Here is a 27888-nt window from a genome sequence, read left to right on the forward strand (position 1 = left end):
ACTCCATATCTGACGCTCCTCAGAAGTACAGGGACAGGAGAAAAGTCAAGTCTACTTTGTACCTCAAATTAAGACTTTTTCAGGGTGAGAAAGTAAAATGACATCAGTCTAAGAAAGTAACAATCTGCCTGCTACTCATCAGGCTGCAACAGCAGACACAGATAAAGCCGAATGCGAAGTTGACAGGCAGCATCTCCCCACCTCACGCTGCAAGTGTCATCTCAACCCCTTCTTTGAATGACTACCGCTTTCTTACTCCCTGAGAAACGCTGTTCTCTAACATCTAAACGATAAGCATTTTGCTGTTTGAAGTTATATGAGTAAGAAATAAGCATCCTCTTGCCTGGAGGATCGAAGTCACTTTAACACAGAAATCACCCTCAATTTCCAACCCAGGTGCAGAGTGTCACAAGGCTTCTGGAGGCAACGGTCTACATCTGTCTACACTCTGCGTTCACCTTAACTTTGAAGTGTCCAAGGAAACAGAAGCGGGTCCACTTTGCAGTCTAGATCTGATGTCGACACTTGATTCTCAGCCCTGTTTTGCTTCGAGCCCATCAAAAAACTTTGTTTAAATTTCATCTATGTTCTACCTTTCTTCACAACCTTATAATAACTTGATCTATTTCCTTTGTGTGGTGTCCTTTGAGATGTCCCGTGGTTCCTCTGGTGTTAGGTCTCCCTCAGTGTGATGGGTCGATAAACCTGACTTTCCGCTGGACAGCAGGTTTGTCACTGGTAGTGGAAGGCTAATGGGACTGGGACAAGGATCTCGGCTGATCACTACTTATTGATCTGGGGATGCTGATGCATTTTTAGCAAGGGGCTTAGGTGATCAGATTTACATCTCAGGATGATAGTAAAAAAGCATCATAGTTTCGGACCGGCTTAGGAAAAAGACTGGCAGCAGCGAGATCAGTTAAAATCCTACTGAAAGAATGTTGTTATTGTTGTTAGCTGCCATAGAGTCCACCCCCAACTCATGGCAACCCCATGAACAACAGCATCAGACTATTGTGATTCATAGGCTTTTCACTGGTTGATTTTTGGACTTCTGTTGCCAGGCCTTTCTTCCTACTCTTTCTTAGTCTGGAAGCTCTGCTGAAACCTGTTCCACTGACAGATGGGCAGTGGCTGTATTTGAGGTGTATTAGCCAGGAATTAAACCCCGGTCCCCATGTGGAAGGCAAGAATTCTACCACTGAACCACATTACCCTACGGAAAGAATACAGCGGCAAATGTTAAGAAATTAATTGAGGCAGCAGCATGAAGGATGGCAAGGAGCAGGCAGAACCTAGAGGACCAGGTGGCTGATCAGATGGGGGAGTGAAGGAAAAGATAGGGTCATGGATGATGGGACTGTATCAAGGGTAGTCTACCAGGAGAGAAAGGGGTCAATACCACTCATTGAGATGAAGTGCAGGAGAGCAGAAGAGCAGATTTGTGGGAAAGGGGAGGAGGTCAAGTGCGTAACATCTGTGTGCCTCCTGCAGCCAGCTGGAAAGACTGGAGGCTGGAGATATAAATGTGGGAGTCACGGGCATACAAATGGACACTGGAAACAAGCAGGAAGAAATCTTCCCTTGAAGCAAGATAAGAAGAGGCCCAACCTAGTCCCCTTCTCTTCCAAAGTCTCTGTTATAGATTGAATTGCGTTCCATCCTCCCCCTCCCCACCAAAAAAAAATATGTATTGGAATCCTAACCTGTGGATGTAATCCCATTTGGGAATAGGGTTTTCTTTGTTATGTTAATGAGGCCATACCATTGTAGGGCATGTCCTAAACCTAATCACTTCTGAGTTACAAAAAGAGCAGATTAGACCCAGGAGCAAGCACAAATGGAGAAGTCAGATGCCACGTGGAGACCTTCAAGGAACCGAGGAACACCAGGGCTACAGATGCTGAGACAACGATCTTCCCCCAGAGCCCACAGAGAGAGGGCCTTTCCCTATTACAGTGCCCTCAACTGAGGCTTCAAGCCTCTTAAACTGTGAGGAAATAAATGTATGTGCTTTAAGGCCACCCACTTGTGGTATTTCTGTTGCAGCAGCACTAAGAAACTAAGACAACCCCCCACCCTAAAAGTGCAAGTACTCCCCCCGGTTTTGTCTGGTTCTGTTTCCACCCTATACCTTCTCCAAGGGTAATATAGCCACTCCCAGTTTCAAATACTCCCTCCACGGTGAGGATGTAAATTTCTAACTGCCTGCCTCACTCTGCATGCAGCAGGTCTACCACCTCAAGGGAACATGACCACACCACAGTTAATAACTTTTTCCAAGAAACCAGGTGCTTCTCTCTTGTCTCCATGGATGGTCTTCCTAGGCTGGGCCCCCAAGGTGGAAACTTTGGATTAAAGTGCAGCTGCTGCTTCTCCCATGGTCCCTACTGCCAACCAGCCACTTAAGTCTACAGCATCCATCTGCCAGGTCTCCTTCTGCTTCCCTGGGGTGTTCTTTTTCATCATAGATCTTCATCATCTGGTCTGGACCAGCAGCCCTGGTACAACAGTTCAGCACTAGCTGCTAACTGAAAGGATGGTGCTTTGAACCCACCCAGCAGCTCTGTGGGAGAAAGAGCTGGGGAACTGCTCCCATACAGATTATAGCCTAGAAAACCCTGTGGGGCAGCTCTACTCTGACACATGGGTTGCGATGAGTCAAAAATCGTCTTGACGGCGCATGACAACAACGTATCCATTACTCTCATTTTTTCCCCTGCCAATTAATTTGGTTCCTAAAAAATAAAATCCTCAGCAGAGAACCCAAGCTTTGTACAAACTGACCCTGGGCCAGCCTACCCCGCCAATTCTGTCATCCACTGTATCCCTCCACCCACTTCAGTAAACTAGTTAAGACTCTGCATTATCTTGGACACACCCAGTATTTTGCATACTTGTGAATGGGTCCCCTCTCTCTGGGGTGCCCTTCCTTGCCTTCTCTACCTTGAAGACTCTACATGTCTGCCATAACCCAGTTCAAACCTCCCTGACCCCTCTCAGCTCATGGCACCTACTTCTAGCTCTTTCTCTCTGCCTCAGGATATTAGAGAGGGGTTTTCACATCCACATTCCCAATCGGTTATGTTAAAACTTGGGCTGGCGCATTTGGTGAGAGACTGACAACCAGGAAGAAGGCACTAGAGTGGACTAAGGTATTTCTGAGCTCTGGGCTGTGTTCTTTCAGAAATACTGATTTCCTTCTCTCCATGCTACAGAGATTTCAAGTATAAAATTCTAATACTAACCAATAAAGCTCTGAAATATTCTTGTTTTGTTAATAGAGTAATATCTTCCTTTCTAAAAGCCATAAAATAGATGGAAAAATTCCTCCATTCTTTCTCCCCTCCCTCCTGCCCCCTGTTACATATGTAGGGGAAATTCCGCCTATGTGGCCATGATCCATTGCCCAGTATCCCCACTTACCTGGATTTATCTGGAAGGAAGTCAGCAGTCCCACATATGCTGGCACCATAAATCCACACCTATTTATTTATTTTTTTTTTTTTAATAAGTCAGGGCAACTGTCCCAGGACCTCTAGCCAGTGCTGTTATATATGCAGAGTTCTGACTGACCTGAGGTGTCCTTCGATTTATGCTTTCATATCCCCCCCTGAGAAAAGTGGAACCTTTTAGACAGGACCTTCATACCCTGGAGCCTGAGAGACAGGCCCAAGGTACTACTCTCTCTGAGGAGCAGACAGACATGAACCCACTTCCAGGCAGCTGGGTTAGAACACCGAGCCAAAGAGCACTATGGCTCTAATCCTACCTGCCAGTGACAATATTTCCAATGGGAACTGGATAGGAATTTTCCAGAGCCAAAAATATTGTGTCCTTTCCCTGATATCACTCAACAAACTTCTCAACACCAAAGTCCTGCACACACAACACAGAAACATGTATTCATTCCCACGGCTCCCAGCAGGCAGGCTCTCTCCATCGCAGCCTCCCCTGTCCCTGGTATCCTTAGGGTCCCTAACCACAGAAAGCTGCAAATTCCCATTAGCTTCCCAAAGAAAAAGGGCAGTAATCATTACCTGGTTGAGCAAATATTTTACTTGTAATGTATAAAGAAAGGTCGCCTATAAGAGAAAAAGGGAGACAAATGTTAACATTTTAGCCTTGCCACATGGTAGTGAGACCAGGCCACGCCGGGAGCCACAGCCCATCTACACCAAAACTGAGGACTGGAGCCACGGAGGCAGCCATCTAAGGATGGGAGGGGGAGGGGTGTTTATGACCAAGGTATTTCATATGTCTTCTATCACACAAATGTTACCCATGCAACCCTGGAAAAATGTAGGTGTCTGGCAAAAAGAAGTGTGATTTCCTTGGGTGCATAGTAAAGACTCTTCTGGAGGCAGTGTGGCATAATGGAGGCCCTTGGGCAAACTCTAGTTGGGTGCTTCCAATGTAGGCTACACCATAGTTCTATTTAGTGAGATTTTTTAAGAATACCAAATTAAAAGGGTTTCAGAATAAATTAAAGAAAACACAATGCCAATTATGAGGACAGATGGCCAAACTGTCCAACTGGATAAAATTTAGGTCGGATCCTTCATTATGGGCACACTATTGCATAAGACAGCAACACACGCTCAGCAAGTGAAAGTGTAAAGGCTCAAAGGGATGCCCCAGGGGTTCAGAGATGAGTAAGAACATGCCTCTATATTAAAAAGGAAAAAACAAGTCTGAAGCCTTCTCCAGGGGTGAGCCCTGAGATCCCTCCAGCTATAGGACACAGGACAGTGGCCTCTAGAGTCACCTTAACCCTGGTATTTCTTCAAGGGACAAATGTTTGTGTCCTTAATGGGCATAATTAAAGCCACAATTCCTCGAAGGAACCAACAGCACACGTGAGAATCAGTTAAGACTGAGTTCTGGATCTCTCAGCTACCTTTTACCAAGGGACCCCAATAAGGGAACCTCTTAACACTTGAAAACTTACAGGAAGAGCTGGAATGAAGATCATGACATAGGTCTGGGTAAGCCTATATAATGAAAAGGAAAAAAGTGATGAAGGCAAACTAAACTGCCTTTTGCATTCTTGGCTCTTTCTAAACCGATGGGCTTAAATTGCTAGAGCAAAAGTGAAAACTTACGCATAGAACTTGTCATTTTATAATCCAGATTACCTCTCCTGGTTCTTTAAAGTCAACAGGTTGACAGGTTTTTTCAGCCTCAGTATTACTGGTGCTACGGAGTAGATTCTGACTCATGGCAACTCCATGTGTGTCAGAGTAGAACTGTGCTCCACAGGGTTTTCTTTTGTGTACGTACAGTATGTTTCTTCATTTACTTAGATTTTCTTTAACTTCTCTATGTAATGTCTTGTAATTCTTGGTATAGGGGTTTCCATACCTTCCATCAAAATCATTCCAACATTACTTTTATCATTTTCTTTCTTTTTTAAATTTTATTTTTGGTGACAATATACACAGCAAAACCTGCTCCCATTTTATAATTTCTAGACATGATGATCAGTGACATTGGCTAAATACTTCACATTTTGTCAATATTCTTGTTACTTCTCTTCTAGTTGTTTCACTTCCATTTACTTAATCTCCTTGGCCCCAATCTTCCCATCTATGCTTTAAAATACCTGTTGACCTTTTGGTCTTATATAATTTTTTTTTTTTTTAAACAAATACAATACTCAAAGGTGACAATCATTACTCTTTGGGCTAAACTGTTACTTAGTTTAAAGGTGACTTCAGGGGATATTTTCAATTCAAGGTTTGAAGATCAGCTCAGGGCCATAGTCTCAGGGACTCCTCTAGCCTCAATAAGTTCGGTAAGTCTAGATTCTTTAAGAATTTGAAGTTCTATTCCATTTTTCTCCCTTTTTTATCAGGATTCATCTATTGTGTTCTTGATCAGAGTATTCAGTAGTGGTAGCCAGGTACCATCTATTTCTTCTGGTCTCAAGTTGGAGGAGGCAGTGGTTCATGTAAACAATTAGTCCTACAGTCCAGTTCCTTCTCTGATTCTTGGGTTTCCTTCTTTCTCCTTTGTTCTATAGGGTTTTCAGTGGCTGATTTTTCAGAAGTAGATTACCAGGCTTTTCTTCCGAGGTGCCTCTGGGTAGACTCAAACCTTCAACTTTTTGGTTAGCAGCTGAGTACACTAACAATTTTCACCACTCAGGAACTCCAAACTCAGCATTATGGCTGGATAATTCTTTGTTGTGAGGGGCTGTCCTGTGTACTGTGGTGTGTTTGGCAACATCCCTGGTTTCTGCCTGTAGCATCCTCCTACCAGTTGTGACAACCAGAAATGTCTCCAGACACTGCCAAATGTCTCCTGGGTTTAGAGCCATGAGTCTAAGACAAGAACTTTGGAAAGGTCTTTATCACTTTAATTCAATGGGTCTCAAACTTGACTGTACATTAGCATTATCTGGGGAGCTTTGAAAGATATTGATGCCCAGGACTCACCCCAAGCCAATTAAATCAGAATATGGGGTAAGGAGAAGTAGAGAACAGGCATGGATGGTTTTTAAAAGCACCCAAGATGATTTTAGTATCAACCAGGTCCAGCAGCACTAAACTATGAACAAAACCCACAAACTACCATCCCACATGGAGGATGCTTGAAAATCTAACTTCAATCAAAACTATTTATCCTATAAGTCATCCAAGAGCAGATGATTCCAGATTTTAGGTGCCAAGTGTGAAAAGCATTAAAATAAAAAACCAAACTCATTGCTGTCCAGTCGATTCTGACTCATAGTGATCCTACAGGATAGAGTAGAACTTCCCCATAGGGTTTCCAAGGAATGGCCGGTGGATTAGAACTGCTGACCTTTTGGTTAGCAGCCGAACTCTTAACCACTGCACCTCTAGGGCCAGGTAGAAATCAGTTGAAGAAAGCTTAACCTTGCCTGGAGGTGTGGCCTTGTCCCTGGCCTTTGTAATTCCTGGAGGCTGAATTTGGACTGGCTGCACACCCAATCCAGCCATGGTGTGTCCCATCGTACCTGGACACAGCCGGGTCCTGCCGGAAGAGCAGGAGCATCAGCTCGGTGTTGAGGAAGAGCGCCCAGCAGGGGAAGCAGGAGAGGAGCAGGATGAGTGCACCCCTCTGCAGGATGATGCCCACATGCTTCAGGTTCCGGCTCCCAAAAGTCTGAGTACACAGAACAAAACCAAACTCATTATCCCAGAAATGGCACCCCTACTCTTCCCTGAAAGCCTTCCATTGTGCCTCCTAAAGAAGCAGGCGGTTCTAAAAACTTGGCCATGTTCTTTACAGAGTTGGCCCTGATAATAAGAAAGACAAGTGATTCTCAAATATGCTTCCCATCAGATTCACCTGGGGAACAGTTAAAGAACGCTGATGCTGGGGTCCACTCCAAGCATTCTGAACTTAACTGGTCCAGGGCAGGGACTCAGATATCAACAATTATTAAAAGCTCTCCATTTGGTTCTGACGTGCAGTCAGGGTCGCATTACCTGGGAACTTGTTAAAAACGCAAATTCTTGGGCCCAACTCCAGGCCTATTGAAGCAGAAACTCTGGGGGTAGGGCCAGTGGTGTGCTGCCACCAGCTTGTGAAAGCCACTTGTGCACATCTCTTCCCAGCTTCACATTCAGTGACATCTCAGTGGTAGCTTGAAATCAGCCACAGAGGAAGGAGTTACGCCCCCAGAAATGGCAAACACTGCAAGTCAAGATATTCCCCTCTCCCACCCCAAAGCTGACTGTTCAGCATTTACTTGCATGCCACTGGACAGGATCTAGCAATCTGTGTTTTAACATGCTCTTCAGGTGATTCTGATGCACGCTAAAGTTTGAGGACCACTGAACTATACCCAAATCAATGACTCCCATATTGTGGTAAGTGATAGAAGAAGGAAAGTTTGAAGAATGTCCCTTATTTGGTCAAAACGTAGTACAGTGCAGTCACGCTCATACATACTGGCTCCAGCCACATTTAAGAGAAAGCGCACAGGGGGAAAGGGAATTGATGGCTAGTGAAATGCTGCAGGTGCTTGCTGACTGTGCACAAGGCTCTTCCTTCTTGCTGGTGGGGCTCTTCTACGCTAAAGAGAAGATGTCCAGGGTCGTGTGGGAGTGTGACCACTTCCGTTTACCTGCGAGATGAGGGTGTCACAAGCAGAAGATAAGCCCAATCCCACTGAAATGCCAGTGATGTTGATAACCTGGAAATAAACCCAAGGAGATAAGGCCACACAGAACTAAAGGAGGAAAGGAAAACAAGTCTCTATCTGCATGGATTGAAGCCCGCAAAGCTCCTCCAGCACCAAGTCAGCTAGACCACTGGGTTAACTGCCTGGAGCCCTTAACAAAGCAGCTGGGTCAGCTCAGAGAACATGCTTAAATTATAACCAGTTGCCCCAGAGTCCAACCCAACTCATGGTGACCTCATATGTCACAGAAGAACTGTGTCCATAGGGTTTTTTGTTGTTGTTGTTGTTGTTAAGAGAAGTAACTTCAGTGATCCTTTTTCTATTTGTTTTCTTTAATTATTCATAAGAGCCATTATACATATGACATATGTGTATGTATATATATTGTTAATTGCTATTGAGTTGATCCCAACTCATTGCGACCCCATGTGTACAGAGTAGAATTGCTCCACAGAGTTTTCAAGGTTGTGACCTTTCAGAAGCAAATCATCAGGACTGTCTTTCAAGTGTTCCAAGGCTTCTCTGGGTGGGTTCTAATCACCAGCCTTTTGGCTAGTGGTCCACAGCTTAACCCTTTGTGCCACCCAAGGACTTTGCCCATGGAGTTTTTAATGGCTGATTTTTAGCAAGTAGCTTGCTAGGGGTTTCTTCTGAGGCACCGCTAGGTGGACTCAAACTTCCAACCTTTCGGTTAGCAGCTGAGCAAGTTGGCCATTTGCCCCACCCAGAGACTTCATGCATAAGTTTAGGGAGTAAAAAAAAAAAAAATCAGGCCAGAGATTATTACACAGGCTTTCGCTTTTTAAAGACAGCTGTTTTACTTCCCAATTTCAGGGGGCTGTGAATCCCTGTTATGGGAAATTTAAAAACCACACAAATGTACCACATTAGCACATTTGGGTAAGTCCACTTGTCCCAGACCTAACACAGCCTGTTACATCCCATAGAATACCAGGAGTGCAGAAACAAATCTCTAAAGTCAACACTAGTACCCCAGGACCATGGCTTCAGTGGACGTCTAGGTGAATTGCCTTAAGAAAATGTTCTGCATCCCACTTTGTTAAGTGGCCTCTTAAACACTAATAAACAGTCATCTAAGATGCATCAATTGGTCTTAACCCACCTGGAGCAAAGGAGTATGAAGAATACCAATGACACAAGGTAAATATGAGCCCAGGAGACATAAAGGGCCACATAAATCAGAGACTACATCAGCCTGAGACCAGAAGAACTAGATGGTGCCTGGCTACTATGATGACTGCCCTGACAGGCAACACAACAGAGAACTCCTGAGGGAGCAGGAGAACAGTTGGGTGCAGACCCCATATTCTCGTAAAAAGACCAGGCTTAATGGTCTGACTGAGACTGGAGGGACCCCAGAGGTAATGGCCCCCAGATCTTCCGTTAGCCTACGACTAGAACCACTCCCGAAGCCAACTCTTCAGACAGGGATTGGACTGAACTATAAGACAGAAAATGATACTGGTGAGGAGTGAGTGTCTTGGCTCAAGTAGACACATGAGACTATGTGGGCAGCTCCTGGAGGCCAGATGAGAAGGCAGAGGGTGACAGGAGCTGGTTGAACGGACACAGGGAATACAGGGTAGAGAGGAGGAGTGTGCTGTCACATTAGCAGGAGAGCAGCTAGGGTTACATATCAAGGTGTGTATAAGTTTTTGTAAGACAGACTGACTTGAATTGTAAACTTTCGCTTAAAACACAATAAATTAAAAAAAAAAAAAAAGACTAGTACCCCAGGCCTTGGAGGCGTACTTGCCTTGACCAGGGTCCTCAACAAAACACTGGGGTTCCTGGAGCTTGGCGGAAGCCCAAAGCAGTGCCCCCAAAACCAAGGAATGATATCACAATGCCCAATGCTCTCCCTGTCGGGAACCTGCTACCTTCCCCTGAGTCTACAGGGAGATGTCCATGGACAGAAGCCTAAATGGCCTCACCGAGAAGCACCAGCTTTTAGAGGGCCTTGGCTGCACCCTGAAAATTCCTAGCCAAACAGACTCTGCCTGAGGCTTGCTGGATGCATTTCTGTTTTCTCACAATTTCTGAGCATTGAGGAGAAAAAAAAAGGACAATTAAGCCTCAGGTTGTCCATGTTACTCCCTGAAAGCAAAATAAAGCAGTCTATATATACCTGGTTCAGAGTAGTTTTGCACAATTCAGAGGTAGCAAACTCAAATGCCTGGAGAGACCAGGAAGGTCATGTAAATGTGTGCAGGGCAGGAGGAAAGGGGAGTGGAGGAAGCTGGGGGGGGGGGTACTGAGGGCACACACTTGCCTAGAGCCACTGAATTCAGGTTTTTAGAAACACCTAACAGGCTAAGGAGTCGCTGGGTGGTGCAAACAGGCAGTATGTTCAGATGCTAACCCAAAGATTGAAGATTCAAGTCCACCTATAGGCACCACAGAATAAAGGCCTGGCAATCTACTTCTGAAAGGTCACAGTCATTGAAAACCCAGTGGAACACAATTCTACTCTACACACACAGGGTTCCCACAAGTAGGAGTCGAGCTGACGGGAACTGGATCTGGATGAGTTGATATATCCCCTTGGCCTCTTGCGTGGCCAGTTGACAACCTCTGGCAGGGATCAATGACATATCTTTTTGGTTACTGGGTTTACATTTAGGATACAGAGAGGACTTGGGGTTCCTCCTAACTTTAGGTTTGGACACTAAGATCTAGGATTTCATCTTCCAGTTTCATTTCTAGATCAGGGACCCTCAGTAAGACAATTAATGGGGGTGGTGTGGGGGAGTTAGAGTTTCTCCTGAAGAAGTCTGAACGCAACTCTCTTTCTACTATTTGCTTCTCCCAGGTGTGAGACCAAGAGCAGAAACTACAGCTCCATGGATTATCAATTAGATGATGCGCTGGGCCAAATAATGCCCCCCCACCCCAGAGATGTCTACTTCCTAACCCCCAAAATTTCCAAATAGGTTACATGGCAAAGGAGCATTAAGGTTGCAGATGGAATTAAGATGGCTAAGCAGCTACGCTGAGAACAGGAGGTTAGCCTGTGTTATCCAGGAGGGCCCAATGTACTCACAAGGATCCCTGTAAGTGGAAGAGGGAGGCAGAAGAGACTGTGTGTTAGAGTGATGCTGGGTGAGAAAGGCTCGACTGCCCATTGCTGGCTTTCAAGATGGAAGGGGCTATGAGCCAAAAAATGCAGGCAGCCTTTAGAAGCTAGAAAAGGCAAGAAGAACGATTCTCCCTTACAGCCTCCAGACAGGAATACAGCCCTGCCACCATTTTGATTTTGGCCCAGTGAGGCCCATCTCGGACTCCGACCTCCAGAACTGTGAAATAATACGTTTGTGTTGTTGTAAGTTGGTGGTAATTTGTTACAGCAATAATGGGAAACTAGCACACACGGCTTTCATAAATCAGTGTTAGAAAGTTCAATACATACCGCAATTGCCAGTGTGACAGCATCCAACTCCAGCTTCCCCAAGTGGCCGCAAAACACAGAGCTTATGAAATTAATCAGAAACACCATCAGCTGGGCCAGGAACTGGGAAGAGACAGAAAACAAGGAAGTGCAAATGACTGGCCACCATCACCGCCAAAAGAGGGGGCACATTTCCTGGGGCCCAGGGAGAAACCCCCTAACCTCCTTGAATCAACTACAGTCAGAAGTAAAGTGACTTGGTGCTTAGTGGCCTCTACCACCTTTCACAAGTAAATGGACAATTTCTGATGGGCTTCATGAAATATTAAAAAGTTTATTTGCAACCACTGTCAGGATCATCTTTTTTAGAACCTCCTAGCCTTTTTATTTTTCACTTCAGATTCTCACACCACATATTTTGCTCTGAAATTTTCAAAGGCTGCCTTCTAAAACTCCTTTGTTATCCCAGTGAAGACTGGGGAGAATATAGCCTTTAATATCAAGAACTCCAGCCAGCAAGAAACTCCACAGACAGGAGTGCCCGAGGCGGAAATGAGATCATCCAACTGGAAGGCTGCAGGATCCCGAATCTTGGGGTGAAACTGTCCTGGTCTGCCCAGCACCTTTGATTCTACGAAACCCCAGGTGTGAGGGGAAATTCAGCTTCTAGAATGTTGAGCCACTGTCCCTCACAATTCCAGCAACCAGTATGAATTCCTCCACAATGCTTTGGCTGCACGCTTGGACACGTACCTCATTTCTTTAGGTTAATTTAAAATGAGCTCCAGCCCCACCCACCACACCCTGGTGATCCAGCATCATTCCTGGGAAAGCCCCTTCCCCCTGGGAGGCCTATGTGGTCCACTAGAGTGTAGGCATCTGGCTTCCACTCCCTAGAGGAGGGGAGAGGGGCCTAAGAAGTCCTTGCTGCCTTTGCTTATGCCTGCCACATGATGTTGCTCTCAAAAGCTGATGTTCTGGGAAACAGGCTTGCTGCTATTCCAGTCAGCAATGCCAACTCTCTTGACAAGCTCCTGGCACGGTACTTCAAAGGAAATGGTCCTCTGTGCTGAGCTCAGACAAGGTCCCTCTTGCTTGGGCTCCTAATAACATGGCTCCTGGTGCTCACCTCCATCAGGCCCGTGCACCATCAGTCGGCCAGGGCTGTCAAACCACTTGCTGTCAAGTCAGCTCCAACTCATGGCGACCCCATGTGTGTCAGAGTAGAAGTGCAGTCCATAGGGTTTTAAATGGCTGATTTTTTGGAAGTAGTTCACCAGGCCTTTCTTCCAAGGCTCCTCTGAGTAGACCCAAACTTCTAACCCTTTGGTTAACACTAGGGACTCTGCCAGAGCTGCAATCACCCAAAAATGCTACGTCAGGACCTGATCAGGTGCCTAGCCTCTGAAGGTTCAGAATTACTGACCTCCTTTTTCTTTCCCTAAAATACATATCTGGGGAAAGGCAGTTTTCAAGTCCTCTGATGGGCCCAGCTCTTCAAAATACGAAAGGTCTGTTACTAACCCTGGGTATGTGTGGGCTGCATCAACACCCAGAGACCCAGGTGCCTCTCTCACCACTGCAGATACCAAGTGTGAATTTAATCTCCAACAGGGCCTCCTGCAACACAATTCTGAGCAGAGGAATGCTTTTAGAATTTGTCGTAAAGTAATCCAAAACCTAGTGGAATGTAAAATGATGCTGCCCCTGTGGAATACAGTTCGGCAGTTCCTGAAAAAGCTGAACAAAAATCAAATTACCATGTTGTTGTTGTTGTTAGGTGCCATTGAGTTGGTTCCAACTCATAGAGACCCTACGTACAACCGAATGAAACACTGCCTGATCCTGCGCCATCCTCACAATCCTTGCCGTGCTTAAGCCCATTGTTGCAGCCACTGTGTCGATCTATCTCATCAAAGGTCTTCCTCTTTTTCGCTGACCCTCTGCTTTACCAAGCACGGTGTCCTTCTCCAGGGACTGATCCCCGCTGATAACATATCCAAAATATGTGAGACATAGTCTCGCCATCTTTGCTTCTCAGGAGCATACTGGTTGTACTTCTTCCAAGGCAGATTTATTCATTCTTTTGGCAGTCCATGGTATATGCAGTACTCTTCACCAACACCACAATTCAAAGGCGTCAATTCTTCAGTCTTCCTCATGCATCGTCCAGCTTTGGCATGCATATAGGGCAACTGAAGACACCATGGCTTGGGTCAGGCGCATCTTAGTCTTCAAGGTGACATCTTTGCTTTTTAACACCTTAAAGAGGTCTTTTGCAGCAGATTTGTCCAATGCAATGTGTCATTTGATTTTTTTTTTTTATTGCAGCTACTATGGGTGTTGATTGTGGATCCAAGTAATATGAAATACTTAACAAGTTCAATCTTTTCTACATTTATCATGATATTGCTTATTGGTCCAGTTGTGAGGATTTTTGTTTTCTTCATGTTCAGGTGTAATCCATACCGAAGGCTGTGGTCTTTGATCTTTATCAATAACTGCTTCAAGTCCTGTTCACTTTCAGCAAGCAAGGTTGTATCATCTGCACAATGCAGGTTGTTAATGAGTCTTCATTACCATGTGTGCCAGCAATTCTACTCCTAAGTATATACCCAAAAGAACTGAAAACAGGTTTTCAAACAAAGACTTGTATATGAATGTTCGTAGCAGTACTATTCACAATAGCCAAAAGGTAGAAACAACCCAAGTGCTCATCATCAGATGAATGGACAAACAAAATGTGGTATATACATACAATGGAATATTACTTATTCATAAAAGAGAAAGAAGTCCTGATACCTGCTACAACGTGGATGAACCTTGAAAACACGCTCAGTGAAAGAAGTCAGACACGAAATGTCACATGTTGTAAGATTCCATATACATGAAATATCCAGAACTGGCAAATCCATGCAGACAGAAAGTAAATTAGTGGTTGTCAGGGTCTGGGGAGGGGGGGAAATGGAGAATTACTGCTTAATTGGGTATGGGGTTTCAGTTTGGGGTGATGAAAAAGTTGTGGAACTAGACAGTGGTGATGGCTGCACAACATTGTGAATATATTCAATGCTACTGAATTGCACACTTTAAATGGTAATTTTTATGTTATGTGTATTTTACCACCATTAAAAAAAAAAAAAAGAGCTAAGTGACTAGAGGCAATCCTAGAACAGAAAAGGGACATTATGCAAAGGACATAGAAAAACTAGTGACATTTAAATAAACTCTACCAGTTACCAGTGGAAGTGCTGGCCCTGGTGGCACAATGGTTAAAGCATTTGACTGCTAACTGAAAGGTCAGTGGTTCAAAACCACAAGTGACTCCACAGAAGAAAGATTTGGCAATCTGCTTCTGTAGAGATTTACAGCCTTGGAAACCTATGGGGTCGCTATGAGTCAGAATCAACTCCATGGCTGTGGGTTGGAGTTACCAGTTGCCACTGAGTTGACTTTGACTCATGGTGACTCCATGTGTCACAGAGTAGAACTGTGCTCCATAGCATTTTCATGGCTGTGACCTTTTGGAAGTTGGTCACTAGGCCTGTCTTCTGAGGTGCCTCTGGGTGGGCCTAAACTACCAACTTTTCAGTTAGTAGCCAAGCACTTCACTATTTTTGCCAGCCAGGGACCAAAATGAAGTCTGGGTTTTGTTCATAGTTGGTTCCTTACATTTGACAAATGCCATCATGGAATATATAGGATGTTAATGACTTCTTCATTGCAAATACCTTCTTTCACCAACATAAACGGCGACTATACACACATGGACCTCACCAGATGGAACACACAGAAATCAAATAGACTACATCTGTGGAAAGACAGGATGGAAAAGCTCAATATCATAGTCAGAACAAGGCCGGGGGCCAGCTGTGGAACAGACCTTCAATTGCTCATATGCAAGTTCAAGCTGAAACTGAAGAAAATCAGAGCAAGTCCATGAGAGCCAAAATATGACCATGAGTATATCCCACCTGAATTTAGACACCATCTCAAGAATAGATTTGACACATTGAACACTGGTGACCGAAGACCAGACAAGTTGTGGAATGACATCAGGGACATTAACCATGAAGAAAGCAAAAGGTCATTGAAAAGACAGGAAAGAAAAGACCAAGATGGATGTCGGAGGAGACTCTGAAACTTGCTCTGGAACGTCGAGCAGCTGAAGCAAAAGGAAGAATTGATGAAGTAAAAGAACTGAAGAGAAGATTTCAAAGGGCAGCTTGAGAAGACAAAGTAAAGTATTATAATGACATGTGCAAAGAGCTGGAAATGGAAAACCAAAAGGGAAGAACATGCTCAGTGTTTCTCAAGCTGAAAGAACTGAAGAAAAAATTCAAGCCTCCAGTTGCAATAGTGAAGGATTCTATTAAATGACGCAGAAAGCATCAAAAGAAGATGGAAGGAATACACAGTCATTGTACCAGAAAGAATTAGTCGATGTTCAAGCATTTCAAGAGGTGGCATATGATCAGGAACCGATGGTACTGAAGGAAGAAGTCCAAGCTTCTCTGAAGGCATTGGTGAAAAACAAGGCTCCAGGAATTGATGGAATATCAATTGAGATGTTTCAACAAACAGATGCAGGGCTGGAGGTGCTCACTTGTCTATACCAAGAAATATGGAAGACAGCTTCCTGGCCAACTGACTGGAAGAGATCCATATTTATGCCTATTCCCAAGAGAGGTGATCCAACCGAATGTGGAAATTATAGAACAATATCATTAATATCACACGCAAGCAAAATTTTGCTGAAGATCATTCAAAAACGGCTGCAGCAGTATGTCCACAGGGAACTGCCAGAAATTCAGGCTGGTTTCAGAAGACGACGTGGAACCAGGGATATCATTGCTGATGTCAGATGGATCCTGGCTGAAAGCAGAGAATACCAGAAGGATGTTTACCTGTGTTTTATTAACTATGCAAAGGCATTCGATTGCGTGGATCATAAATTATGGATAACGTTGCGAAGAATGGGAATTCCAGAACACTTCATTGTGCTCATAAAATAAGGAACCTTTATAAATCAAGAGGCAGTTGTTCGGACAGAACAAGGGGATACTGACTGGTTTAAAGTCAGGAAAGATGTGCACCGGGGTTGTATTCTTTCAGCATACCTATTCAAACTGTATGCTGAGCAAACAATATGAGAAGCTGGACAATATGAAGAAGAACGGGACATCAAGATTGGAGGAAGACTCATTAACAACCTGCGTTATGCAGATGACACAACCTTGCTTGCTGATAGTGAAGATGACTTGAAGCACTTACTAACGAAGATCAAGGACCACAGCCTTCAGTATGGATTGCACCTCAACATGAAGAAAACAAAAATCCTCACAACTGGACCAATGAGCAACATCGTGATAAACACAGAAAAGATTGAAGCTGTCAAGGATTTCATTTTACCTGGATCCGCAATCAATTGCCATGGAAGCAGCAGTCAAGAAATCAAAAGATGCGTTGCATTGGGTAAATCTGCTGCAAAGGACCTCGTTAAAGTATTGAAGAGCGAAGATGTCATCTTGAAGACTAAGGTGCGCCTGACCCAAGCCATGGTATTTTCAATTGCATCATATGCATGTGAAAGCTGGACAACGAATAAGAAAGACCGAAGAAGAATTGATGCCTTTGAATTGTGGTCTTGACGAAGAATATTGAATATACCATGGACTGCCAGAAGAATGAATAAATCTGTCTTGGAAGAAGTACAACCAGAATGCTCCTTAGAAGCAAGGATGGCGAGACTGTGTCTTACATATTTTGGACATGTTCTCAGGAGGGATTAGTCTCTGGAGAAGGACATCATGCTTGGCAAAGTACAGGGTCAGCGGAAAAGAGGAAGACCCTCAACGAGGTGGATTGAGACAGTGGCTGCAATAATGGGCTCAAGCATAACAATGATTGTGAGATGGCGCAGGACCAAACAGTGTTTCGTTCTGTTGTGCATAGGGTTGCTATGAGTCAGAGCCGATTCAATGGCACCTAACAACAACAACCACAATGATGGGAGAAGCTAGGTGAAGGGCAGATGGGAATTCTGTACACTCTGTGCAACTTTTCCATAAATCTAAAACTATTCCAAAAGTAAAAGTGTATTTAAAAAGAAAGGTAAACAAAAATGAGACAGAAGACAGAAGGCAATGAAAAGGTAGCAGCAGGCAAGGGTAAGTAAAACGTTGACATGAAAAAATCAGACTTTATAGGCTGGGCTCTAAGCCACAGCCTGTTAACACCAGGTGCCTCAGGTCTTGCCTTTAAGGCAGGGAGAGTGTAACTGGGGAAAGCACCTGGGGTGGGAGCTGTGCTGTGGGAGCAGTGCAAACAGATTAACCTAGCAGGACAAGGGGGCAGGGCCACGATTTAGGATTCTCACCTTTACAGTTATTCCGTGGCTTCACTCAGTGGAGCTCAGCACCTCTGTAGTGCAGCGAATTACCTAAGATGGCCCTTCTAGCCATGGTCTTCTGACTCCCACAAAATAACTGGCTGGGACTATACAAACAAGGTACTTGTGGCCCACCAAGAGGATTGGACAGCTTGCTAATAATGCAAATAAGGTGTGTAAAACCCTTGTGGGGGAGGTACTATGCAAATAAAGTATATGGAACCCTAACAAGGGCGTTGGTCACTTTTGCCATCCTGCTAGGCCTAAAAACTACCAGGGTCACCCACATGAGACAGGTTTCAACAGAGCTTCCAGACTAAGACGGGCTTGGAAGAAAGGCCTGGCGATCTAATTCTAAAAATTAGCCAATGAAAACCTTATAAATCACAACAAAACATTATCCAATTCACTTGCTTTGGACACATCATTGAGGAAGACCATTTGCTAGAACCGAAAGTCGTGTTTGGTGAAGTAGAGGGGTAGCAAGGGCAAGGTAGATTCTTGGTGAGAAGGATTGGCACAACGCCACAACGATGGCCTTGAACATGCTGGCAATTTTAAGGAGGATGCAGGACCAGGCAACATCTCCTTTTGTTGTACATAAGGTCGCCATGAGTTGGAGTCAACTAGACAGCGACTAACAACAGTGCCTCTTTAAACTGTGAATTTATATAACTTTGAAGGTGTCTTAGTCATCTAGTACAGTCATAACAGAAATACCACAAGTGGATGGCTTTAACAAAGAGAAATTTATTTCCTCACAGTAAAGTAGCCTAAAAAGTCCAAATTCAGGGTGTCGGCTCCACGGGAAGACTTTCTCTCTCTGTCAACTCTGGAAAAAGGTCCTTGTCCTCAAACTTCCCCTGGTCGAGGAGCTTCTCAGGCTCAGGGACCCCAGGTCCAAAGGACATGCTCTGATTCTGGTGCTGCTTTCTTGGTGGTATGAGGTCCCCAACTCTCTGCTTGCTTCCCTTTCCTTTTATCTCTACAATCCCACCCTAATCCTCTTAACATAGAATTATAATCACAAAATGGAGGACAATCACACAATACTGGGAATCACGGCCTAACCAAGTTGACACATATTTTGGGGGGACACAATTCAATCCATGACAGAAGGTTATGGGCTTCTTTTCTTTTTCCTTTTTGTAAACTCAGCATTATTTCCAAATCTTTTCAGATCATTGTCCTTTAAGCCTTTATGTATGTCAACCATTACAAATGGTTGTGTTCACAGAATCTGTTATCTCTAGTGGAATCTTATTTCCACCACACAGTCCATGTCTCTCAACAGGCCACATGTAAGCTGTTTTTCAGGGCTTTACATGAGCAAGTGCTCAGTCTCTCCCATTAATCAGGCCTCTGGATTGTTTCCCAGATTTTGCAATTATAAATAGCACTGCTCTAAACATTTTTCACCTGAGTGGGCAAGGGGCATTTTCTTAGGGTGAGTGCCGAGTTCAAGGGTGAGATAGACATCTCTTGTACAAAAGGCCAGAAAGTTGAGCTGAGTTAAACTAATCCATGTGAAATACACCTTCAACAGCCAATGCCAGGGAAAACAGTTCCTTCGTTGGGGCTCTGCCGGGGTTATGGCAGTAACAGTGCTCAGATTGCCCAAGCCAGGCAGCCTAAACAGAGTCAGCCATCCTGAGGCTCAGTCCCAGGAGGATCCAGGTTCCAGGGTGCATATTTGCTGTTATGGATTGAATTGTGTTCCCTTGGAAACCCTGGTGGCGTAGTTGTTAAGTGCTGTAGCTGCTAACCAGGAGGTCGGCAGTTTGAATCCGCCAGGCACTCCTTGGAAACTCTATGGGGGCAGTTCTATCCTGCCCTATAGGGTCACTATGAGTCGGAATCTACTCAATGGCAATGGGTTTGGTTTTTGGTTTTTTTGTGTTCCCTTAGAATATATGTTGGGATCCAGCCCCTATGCCTGAGGGTGCAATCTCCTTTGGGAATAGGGTTTTCTTTGTTATGTTATGAGGCCATTTCAGTATAGGGTGTGTCCTAAACCTAATTACTTCTGAGTTATAAAGAGCTAGATAGCCACAGAGACAAGGGAGCACAGATGGGGGAAGACAGATGTCACATGTAGATCTTCTGCCAGCGACAACAGAGAGAGAGAAACTTCCCCTAGAGCTGGTGTCCTAAATTTGGACTTCTGGCTTCCTGAACTCTGAGAAAAGAAATCTCTGCTCTTTCAAGCCACCCACTTGTGGTGTTTCTGTCACAGCAGCACTAGCAAACTAAGGCATTTGCTAACCACTTAGTTGTTTTCAGATCCTGGCTTCAATCCCTTTGTGCAGGCTTTTGGCCATGGATTGTGTTTCTCACTGTGTACCTACGGTCACCTGAGAGGCTGTTCAAAATGCATATGCCCTGTCCCTATCTCAAGACACCAAGGTCTGTGAGCCAATGAATCTACCTTTCAATATATCCTCCCTCCCCCACCCTATACTCACCCAGTCAAGATGCAGATGGCCAACAACCACACTTTGAGAGTGCTCCAGACCCTGGAGAACTGCGCTATCACAGAGCATACTGCTGTGTCCAGAGAATGAGCCAATTCTGGATAAGGGCTTGTTTCCCTAGGTGTCTCAAGGACTACCTTATAAACGACAGCCTGCACTGGCAGTGCCTTGGAGGGTCAAACAGATGACAGGAACGAGCAGCTGACTGTGCTTCTGCCCTTTCTTGTCATATGGACCCTGCTCAGCTTTAGCCCAGGCAGCAGTCAACAAAACTGGCTGCAAAATAAAGACTCTCACTGCCAGCAGCTTCAGGAGCGTGTTCTCCAGGACCAAATACCTGGAGAGGAACCTGTGTAAACCTACTGCGTGTGTTGTGCAAGGCCTTGGGAAAGGCCTCTGTCTTAGTCATCTAGTGCTGCTATAATAGAAATACCACAAGTGGATGGTTTTAACAAAGAAAAATTTATTCTCTCACAGCCTAGGAGGCTAGAAGTCCGAATTCAGGGCACCAGCTCCAAGGGAAGGCTTTCTCCTTCTGTTGACTCTGGGGGAAGGTTCTTGTCATCAATATTTCCCTGGTCTAGAAGCTTCTCAGCACAGCAACTTTGGGTCCAAAGGGCACGCTATTCTCCTGGCTGTTGTTTCTTGATGGTATGAGGTCCCCCGTCTCTCTACTCACTTCTCTCTTTTATATCTCAAAAGAGATTGACTTAAAACACAACATAATCTTGTAGATTGAGCCCTGTATTATTCACATAACTGCCTCTAATCCTGCCTCATTAACATCATAGAGGTAGGATTTACAACACACAGGAAAATCACATCAGATGACAAAATGGTGGACAATCACACAATACTGAGAATCATGGACTTGCCAAGTTGTCACACATTTTTATGGAACACAATTCAATCCATGACAGCCCCTTTCTGGCCCCTTTTCTATGGATGTCTGAAAGTCCACTCTCAGCAGCAAGGGATCTGCACAGGAAAGAACCTGAGAGGTCAGCTGGCACAGCCCCCTTCTCCACAGTAGAAGTAAATCCAGCTGAGAAGTATTTGTTGGTGTTACCTGCCCCCAACTCATGGTAACTCCATCCACAATAGGATCGGACGGCTGTGCTCCAAAGGGCTTTCAATTACTGATTTCTCAGAAGTAGATTGCCAGGCCTTTCTTCCTGCTCCATCTTAGTCTGGAAGCTCTGCTGAAACCTGTTCAGCATCATAGCAACATGCAAGCCTCTACTGACAGACAAGAGGTAGCTGCACACAAGGTGCGTTGGCCCCAGATGGAAACTGGGTCTCCCACACAGAAGTGGAGAATTCTACCAGTGAACCACCACTGCACCCAAAAACCAGTCACCATCAAGTCAATTCTGATGTCAGTCAGACCCTTCTTCTGAGGCACCTCTGGGTGGACTCAAACCTCTAAATTTTCAGCTAGTGGCTGAATGCATTAACTATTTACACCACCGAGAGACTCCAAGAGGTGTTTTGGGAAGAGAGAAAGAAGGCCCTAGACCACTGCCAGGTTTCCTCTGCCCAGCCACCCCTATCGTGAATACTCATATCCATGCACCCTTTGAAATGCCTCCCAGGTGAAGAGCCTTTTCCCTTTAGGCCTTTGTCACCTTCAGCCTCCATTATCTCCTGCTTCTATCAAATTTCTCTTGCTAAATCTCATTAAAAAAAAAAAAATCTCATACATGTCACTAAATACTCCCTGCTAAGCATTTCTCTGGAAACCCTGGTGGTGTAGTGGTTAAGTGCTACGGCTGCTAACCAAAGGGTCGGCAGTTTGAATCCGCCAGGCGCTTCTTGGAAACTCTATGGGGGCAGTTCTACTCTGTCTTATAGAGTCGCTATGAGTCAGAATCGACTTGATGGCACTAGGTTTGGTTTTTGGTTTAAGCATTTCTCTACTGCTTACAGATAAAATTCAAACCCTTATCTGGTATTTTTGTACATGTACTCCTGACCACAAGAATCCTCAGGTAGCACAAATAGTTAAGCTATCAACAATTAGCCAAATGGTTGGCAGTTTGAACCCATCCAAAGGCACCTTGGAAGAAAGCCTGGTGACTTGCCTCCGAAAGGTCATAGCCTTGAAAACCCTGTGGAGCAATTCTACTCTGCGCTAATGGGGTCAACATGAGTCAGAACTGACTCAAAGGCAGCTGACAACAAGAACAACTCCTGACTGGAGAGTTCCTGGGCATTGCAAACAGCTAACGCTCGGCTGCTTACTGAAAGGTTGGCAATTCAAGTCTACCTAGAGGTACGTAGGAAGAAAGGCTTGCCAATCTACTTGCAACAAAATCAGCCATTGAAAACCCTGTGGAGCACAGTTCTACATTGACATACGTGGGGTCATCATGAGTAGGAATCGACTACACGGCAATTGGTTAAAGAGGTTTCCTAAGTACCTTCTAAGATCAACGCAGGGAATTGAGCCCTGTGTCTTCTGATTTAGACCATATATTCTTTCTGGTCTGTGAAAGAGCACTGCAAATGCCTGCACACAGATGGATTTTCATTTCACGGCTTTGTCCTTGGTGTTATTCTTGTTGGCATGCACACCATGGCAGGTGTCACGATATCCCACAAACAATGGTGTCACCTCCCAGGGGGTCGTACCTGCCTGCCTCAGCCTTGGACAGCCAAGCAGCAGGTCTGCTCCTTGGCCAAAAGCAGATGTAAGCCGTAAATACACACTGGGTTCTTAATGTTTAAAGAAGGCCCTCTCCTATCCTCTTAGCTTGAAAACCACACCAATTAGCAGGAGTACATTGGTGAAACGATGCTGTGGCTCTTGTGGTTCTTAAAATCCACATGACTTTTAAAAATGACAAAGCAGAAACAGCCTTAACCTAATGGTAAAAATAACACCCCCACACAAAAGAACCTCAATCCCAAAGGAGAACCACACGGAAAACTCTTTTATTGAACACAATTTGGCGGTGGGGGAGCCTAAAATAGGGTGCCTTTGGGTTTCTGTGAAGATTGTCTAGGTAATTCCCAAGAAATCAATTTTGGAGACCTAAACCTAAGATATGGAGCCGTGGTGGCTCAACTGTGAAGCTCTTGGCTGCTAACCTAGACCAAAGGTTGGCGGTTTGAACCCGCCCAGTCTCTCTGCAGGAGTAAGACCTGGGGATCTGCTTCCGGTACAGCCTAGGAAACCCTATGGGGCAGTTCTACTCTGTTACGTGGGGTCGCTATGAGTCGAAAGACTCCACGGCCCATAACAACAAACCCAAGCAGACAAACAAGTCACCTCCCTCCTCCATAAAACAAACAAACAAAAAAGTTGCCCTCGAGTCATTCCAACTCCTAGCCACCCTACAGGACAGAGTAGAACTGCCCCGTAGGGTTTCCAAGGAGTGGCTGGTGGATTCGAACTACCGACCTCTTGGTTAGCAGCTGAACTCTTAACCACTGCGGCACCAGGGCTCTCCCTCTTGCATAAATCCAGGATAATTATTTAGATCCCTGAGCTCCCGGACTCTACTGCTGGCTTTCAAATGAAACAAGTTCCTTTTGAGTTACTTTTGCTTCCTTAGCTTGAATCCACAAACAGTTGCCTGGAGCTTCCCCCCGGGGTGCATCTGCAGCCTGAACCCAAAGAAAGCACCCTTGGCTGAGCCACTTTAGGCAGGCAGGGCCCAGCTCCCAGAGGCTTCTAACGCAGAAGGCGGGAGCCCCGGGGCCGCGCTGTGCGGCTCCCGCCGGATGCTGACTAGAGGTGCCAGGTGTGCTGGGCGCGCGGGGTGTGTCAGGCAGGCCCCCCAGCAGGGCGCGCCCGCCGGCCCGCTTCTCCCATGGCGCTCCGCGGCGCCCGCCCCCAGCCAGCTCGCTCTCCCACCACTCCCCGTCACACAGGGCCACGCGGTCACCGGGCCCGCGCTGGTCCGGGACCGGCCTCTGACAGGCGACCTTACTCACCGCCGGGCCCGCCAGGACCAAGAGCGCCCGCAGCTCCCCTCGGAAGCCGGACAGCGGCAGGCAGCGCGGCCCGCGGCGCTCGGGGTTGGCTCCCGGGCCTGGCTCCGCGGGCACGGACTCCTCGGGAGCCTCCATGCGCCCGGTATAGGGCTGCGGGGAACTGCAGGCCCCGGCGAGGTGAGCGCCGGGCTGGCGGCGCTCCAGACCCCGCCCCGACCGCCCGCCAGGCGTCAGAGCCCGCTGAGCTCGCGCCTGCGAGTCTTCAGTTCGGCTCGCCCCTTGCCGGTCTGCCCGACTGTGGGCGCCAGGCGTTCTTGGAAAGGCTCCTGGATTCGGAAGGCAGCTCCAGAAGCGGCCGAGGCAAGGAACTGAAAGCGCCTGGGCGGCTTGGTCCTCAGACCGTTGGACTCCAGAGCTTGCACAGCTCTGCACCTCTCCTGGGTCCTGAAACATGTGGGGTAGAAGGACCCGGGCCTCTGCAGCCTTGATTCGTACGGCGGCCAGCCATCGGCCTGGCACATAGTAATTTTCTAACAGGTGTTAGTTAACTAGGACAAGGATGATTTCTGTGAGTCAAATTCTTTCCGTACTAAGTGACTCAAGCAAAGAAAAAGGAAAAAAAAATAATTTCTCGGTTCACATAACCAGAAAGTTTGGATTCAGGGATTTTTTAAACAAGGTCATCAGCGTCTCCCTCTCCTTCTGCCTTTCTCCTCATCCCCACCTCCGCCCCATTCTCACCCGTACCCCCACCCCCACCCCTACCGTGCTCCCAGTTTTCCTCTTTCTCTATAGGCAACTCTGTTTTCCTGTTGAGGATAGGGCAGCCTCCAGTAACCCTCATTCACAACTTTCTCACCCTATAAGCCAGAAAGACAGCTCCCCTCCCTTTTCTTCAAGCACCAAAGGAGCAAACAAACTGCTTACGTTCCACCCTTCTTAGATTTCTTGCCCACCTCTGGACCAATCAGTGGCCAGAAAGTTAGGAGTCTATGTTTAGCTGGGCCTGGACCACGTACTCAGCCCTGTAGCCAAAGGGGTTGGGTGCTGTCTATGACTGGCTGTAGTCTCATTGGATTTTTGGAGTAGAGGAGGAAAAGTTTCCCCAAGGAAATGAGGGCTTCAATGAACAAAAATCGTACTGTATACCTAGATCTTTGATCACTGCTATTCTTCAATAGCCTTCTGGAAGTCCTGGCCAATGCAATAGGACATGAAACAGAAATGTAATATATAAGTATGGAAAGAGGCAAAAGCATTATTTGCAGTTATAATTCCAGACAGTCCAAAGACATTGAATGAGAAAAAAATCCAAACTCTAAAAATAAATTTTTAATTAATTTTTTTAAACAAATTAATTTTTTAATAAAAAAATTAAAAATACTCTCTGGAGCTATTGAAGCTGGATGAAACTCTGAAACTATTGCCCTTTGATAATCTTTAACCCTGAAACCATAAAGCAAAAACATCCCCTGAAGCATTCTTTAAATCAAACAACAGTCTAGATTAACTAGTAAAGACTCAACAATAAAAAAAATTGAAAAATAAATTCAATTTAAAACTAATAGAATTAATAAGGGGGTTTAATAAAGATGCTACATATAAGTTATTCAGTACATGATATCAGTTTTTTGCATTAGTAATAACATATCTGAAAATACTGAAGAAAGAAATCTCTTTCCTAATAGCAATAACAACCAAAAAAAACCTTCTGTGTGGTATAACATAACTCCCCATTCCTTAGTGTGGGCTGTACATAGTGACTTCCTTCCAAAAGGTACAATATAAAAAAGAGGGAAAAAGTGATTTTACAGTGGAGAAACTTGACAAGCAACCTCAGTCAGGTGATCAAGTTAAACATCCACAGTGGTAAATCATGTTGACAGTAGGTCCCCTTGATGTGATGTGATGAAAATGGCAGCACCATACATTTATGATCGTCCTCTCAAAAACCCCATAACTCTAGCCTAATCATAAGAAAAACATCAAACAAATCCCAGTTGAGAAACATTCTATGAAATACCTGACTCCTCAAAACTGTCAAGGCCATCAAAAACAAGAAAAGTCTGAAAAACTATCAAAGCCAAGAGGAGCCTAAGGAGACATGATGACTAAATGTAAGGTGGTATCTTGAGTTGTATCCTGGAACAGAAAAAGGCATCAGGTAAGAATTAAGTAAATATGAATAAAGTATGGACTTTGGTTAATAATAATGTATCAGGGAGGGGAGGGCCAAGATGGTGGAATAGTCAGACGCTTCCTGTGGTCCCTCTTACAACAAAGACCCAAAAAAGCAAGTGAATCAATCATATATGACAATCTAGGAGCCCTGAACATCAAAGACAACGTTGAGGAGTCAGACTGAGTGACAGGGAGAAGAAGAGAAAATTCAGAAGCAGTGAAGACGTGCCAGATTTGAGTTAGCTGGCACCTGGCGGGCTGGATCAGCTGGAGCACATGGGCTGAGACAAGTAGTAGCATTCCGTTTTACCACGCCAGGAGAGACCAGGCGGTGGAGGGTATGCACATGTCTCTGGAGCCAGGGGGAAGCAGCACTGCATCTGTGAAAGTTAAGTGCTAGTGCCTAACCTACTACACAGGATCAAAGTAACCCTTCCCCCTCTGGGACTTTCATAGCAGTGAAATGCCTCATTTCTCCTTACCTACCCACTCCCTGCTCCACTTCAATACCAATCTGGCAGTATTCAACTATTGCCTCTCTCCTTAAGCGGGAAATAGGACCTATAGCACCCAAACCAGTCTCCCAGCTTTAGGGAAAAAACAAAAAAAAGCCCACCAACTACACTAAGCTGGGTATTCAGGACTAACCATGCCCAAACTAGTCTAGTGGCTTTAAAAAATTGCCACGCCCCCTAAGCCAGGAACCCAGGATAGGCGCTGGACCTTTGCCTAGGCACAGGCATAAGCGGTCCACAGACTTTGAATGCATTTCGCCCCTGCCTAGACCTATATGGGCCCATTCAACAGCCTAAGCCTTAATAGTGTGGTATAACAGGGTATTTCCCTGAAGCTTATTTTCAACTGCAAAGGCAAAGAGCAAGTGGAAGATTCGTGATATTTGACACCACCCTGCCCACTAAGCAGGTTCCTCACCCACCTACATCAGGGGCCTGAGGACAGGCTGCTTCACCCATTGCACCAAGCCACCCACGACAGGGGCCTGAGAATAAGTGGTGCCTTCCAATCCTTACAGCCAACAGCATTTGGTGCCCAAAGTTCAGCTGCAAAACCCACCCACCTACATGCTCTAGGGGAAAGGGACATGTCTTCCACCTAGGCACTCAGGGGCAGCCATCAGCCCCCTACCTTGCTCAGCACATAACCCCCCAGTACAGCCAGATACCTGCTCCAATCACCCCTACATAGCCCTGCCCATCTAGGACTGTAGGTGAGAGACTGCACCACAAACTTGGTAACTGACAATCAAGAAACTCTAAGAATTACGCTGAGTGAAATTAGTCAGTCAAAAAAGGAAAATTTTGTATGAGACCACTAT

General features: G+C 45.5%; 1 protein-coding gene across 3 annotated transcripts in view; it reads right to left on the bottom strand.

Annotated features, from left to right (window-relative positions):
• LOC126070485 (multidrug and toxin extrusion protein 1-like) overlaps positions 1-24680 on the bottom strand; it is a 60441-nt gene extending 35761 nt beyond the window's left edge. For 2 of the 3 annotated variants that reach the window (XM_049874682.1, XM_049874680.1), the window contains exons 1-6: positions 24372-24680; positions 11586-11687; positions 8099-8167; positions 6983-7131; positions 4952-4994; positions 4041-4085 (exon numbers count right to left, since the gene is read on the bottom strand). In XM_049874682.1, coding sequence (XP_049730639.1) covers positions 4041-4085; positions 4952-4994; positions 6983-7131; positions 8099-8167; positions 11586-11687; positions 24372-24506 — 543 coding nt within the window. In that variant the 5' untranslated portion in view covers positions 24507-24680. The remainder of the gene's footprint in view (positions 1-4040; positions 4086-4951; positions 4995-6982; positions 7132-8098; positions 8168-11585; positions 11688-24371) is intronic. The other variant, XM_049874681.1, reaches the window with a different exon arrangement.
• Between the last annotated feature and the right edge of the window lie 3208 nt (positions 24681-27888).

This window comes from Elephas maximus, chromosome 2 (assembly GCF_024166365.1).
Source record: "Elephas maximus indicus isolate mEleMax1 chromosome 2, mEleMax1 primary haplotype, whole genome shotgun sequence".
Taxonomy (NCBI): Eukaryota; Metazoa; Chordata; class Mammalia; order Proboscidea; family Elephantidae; genus Elephas; species Elephas maximus.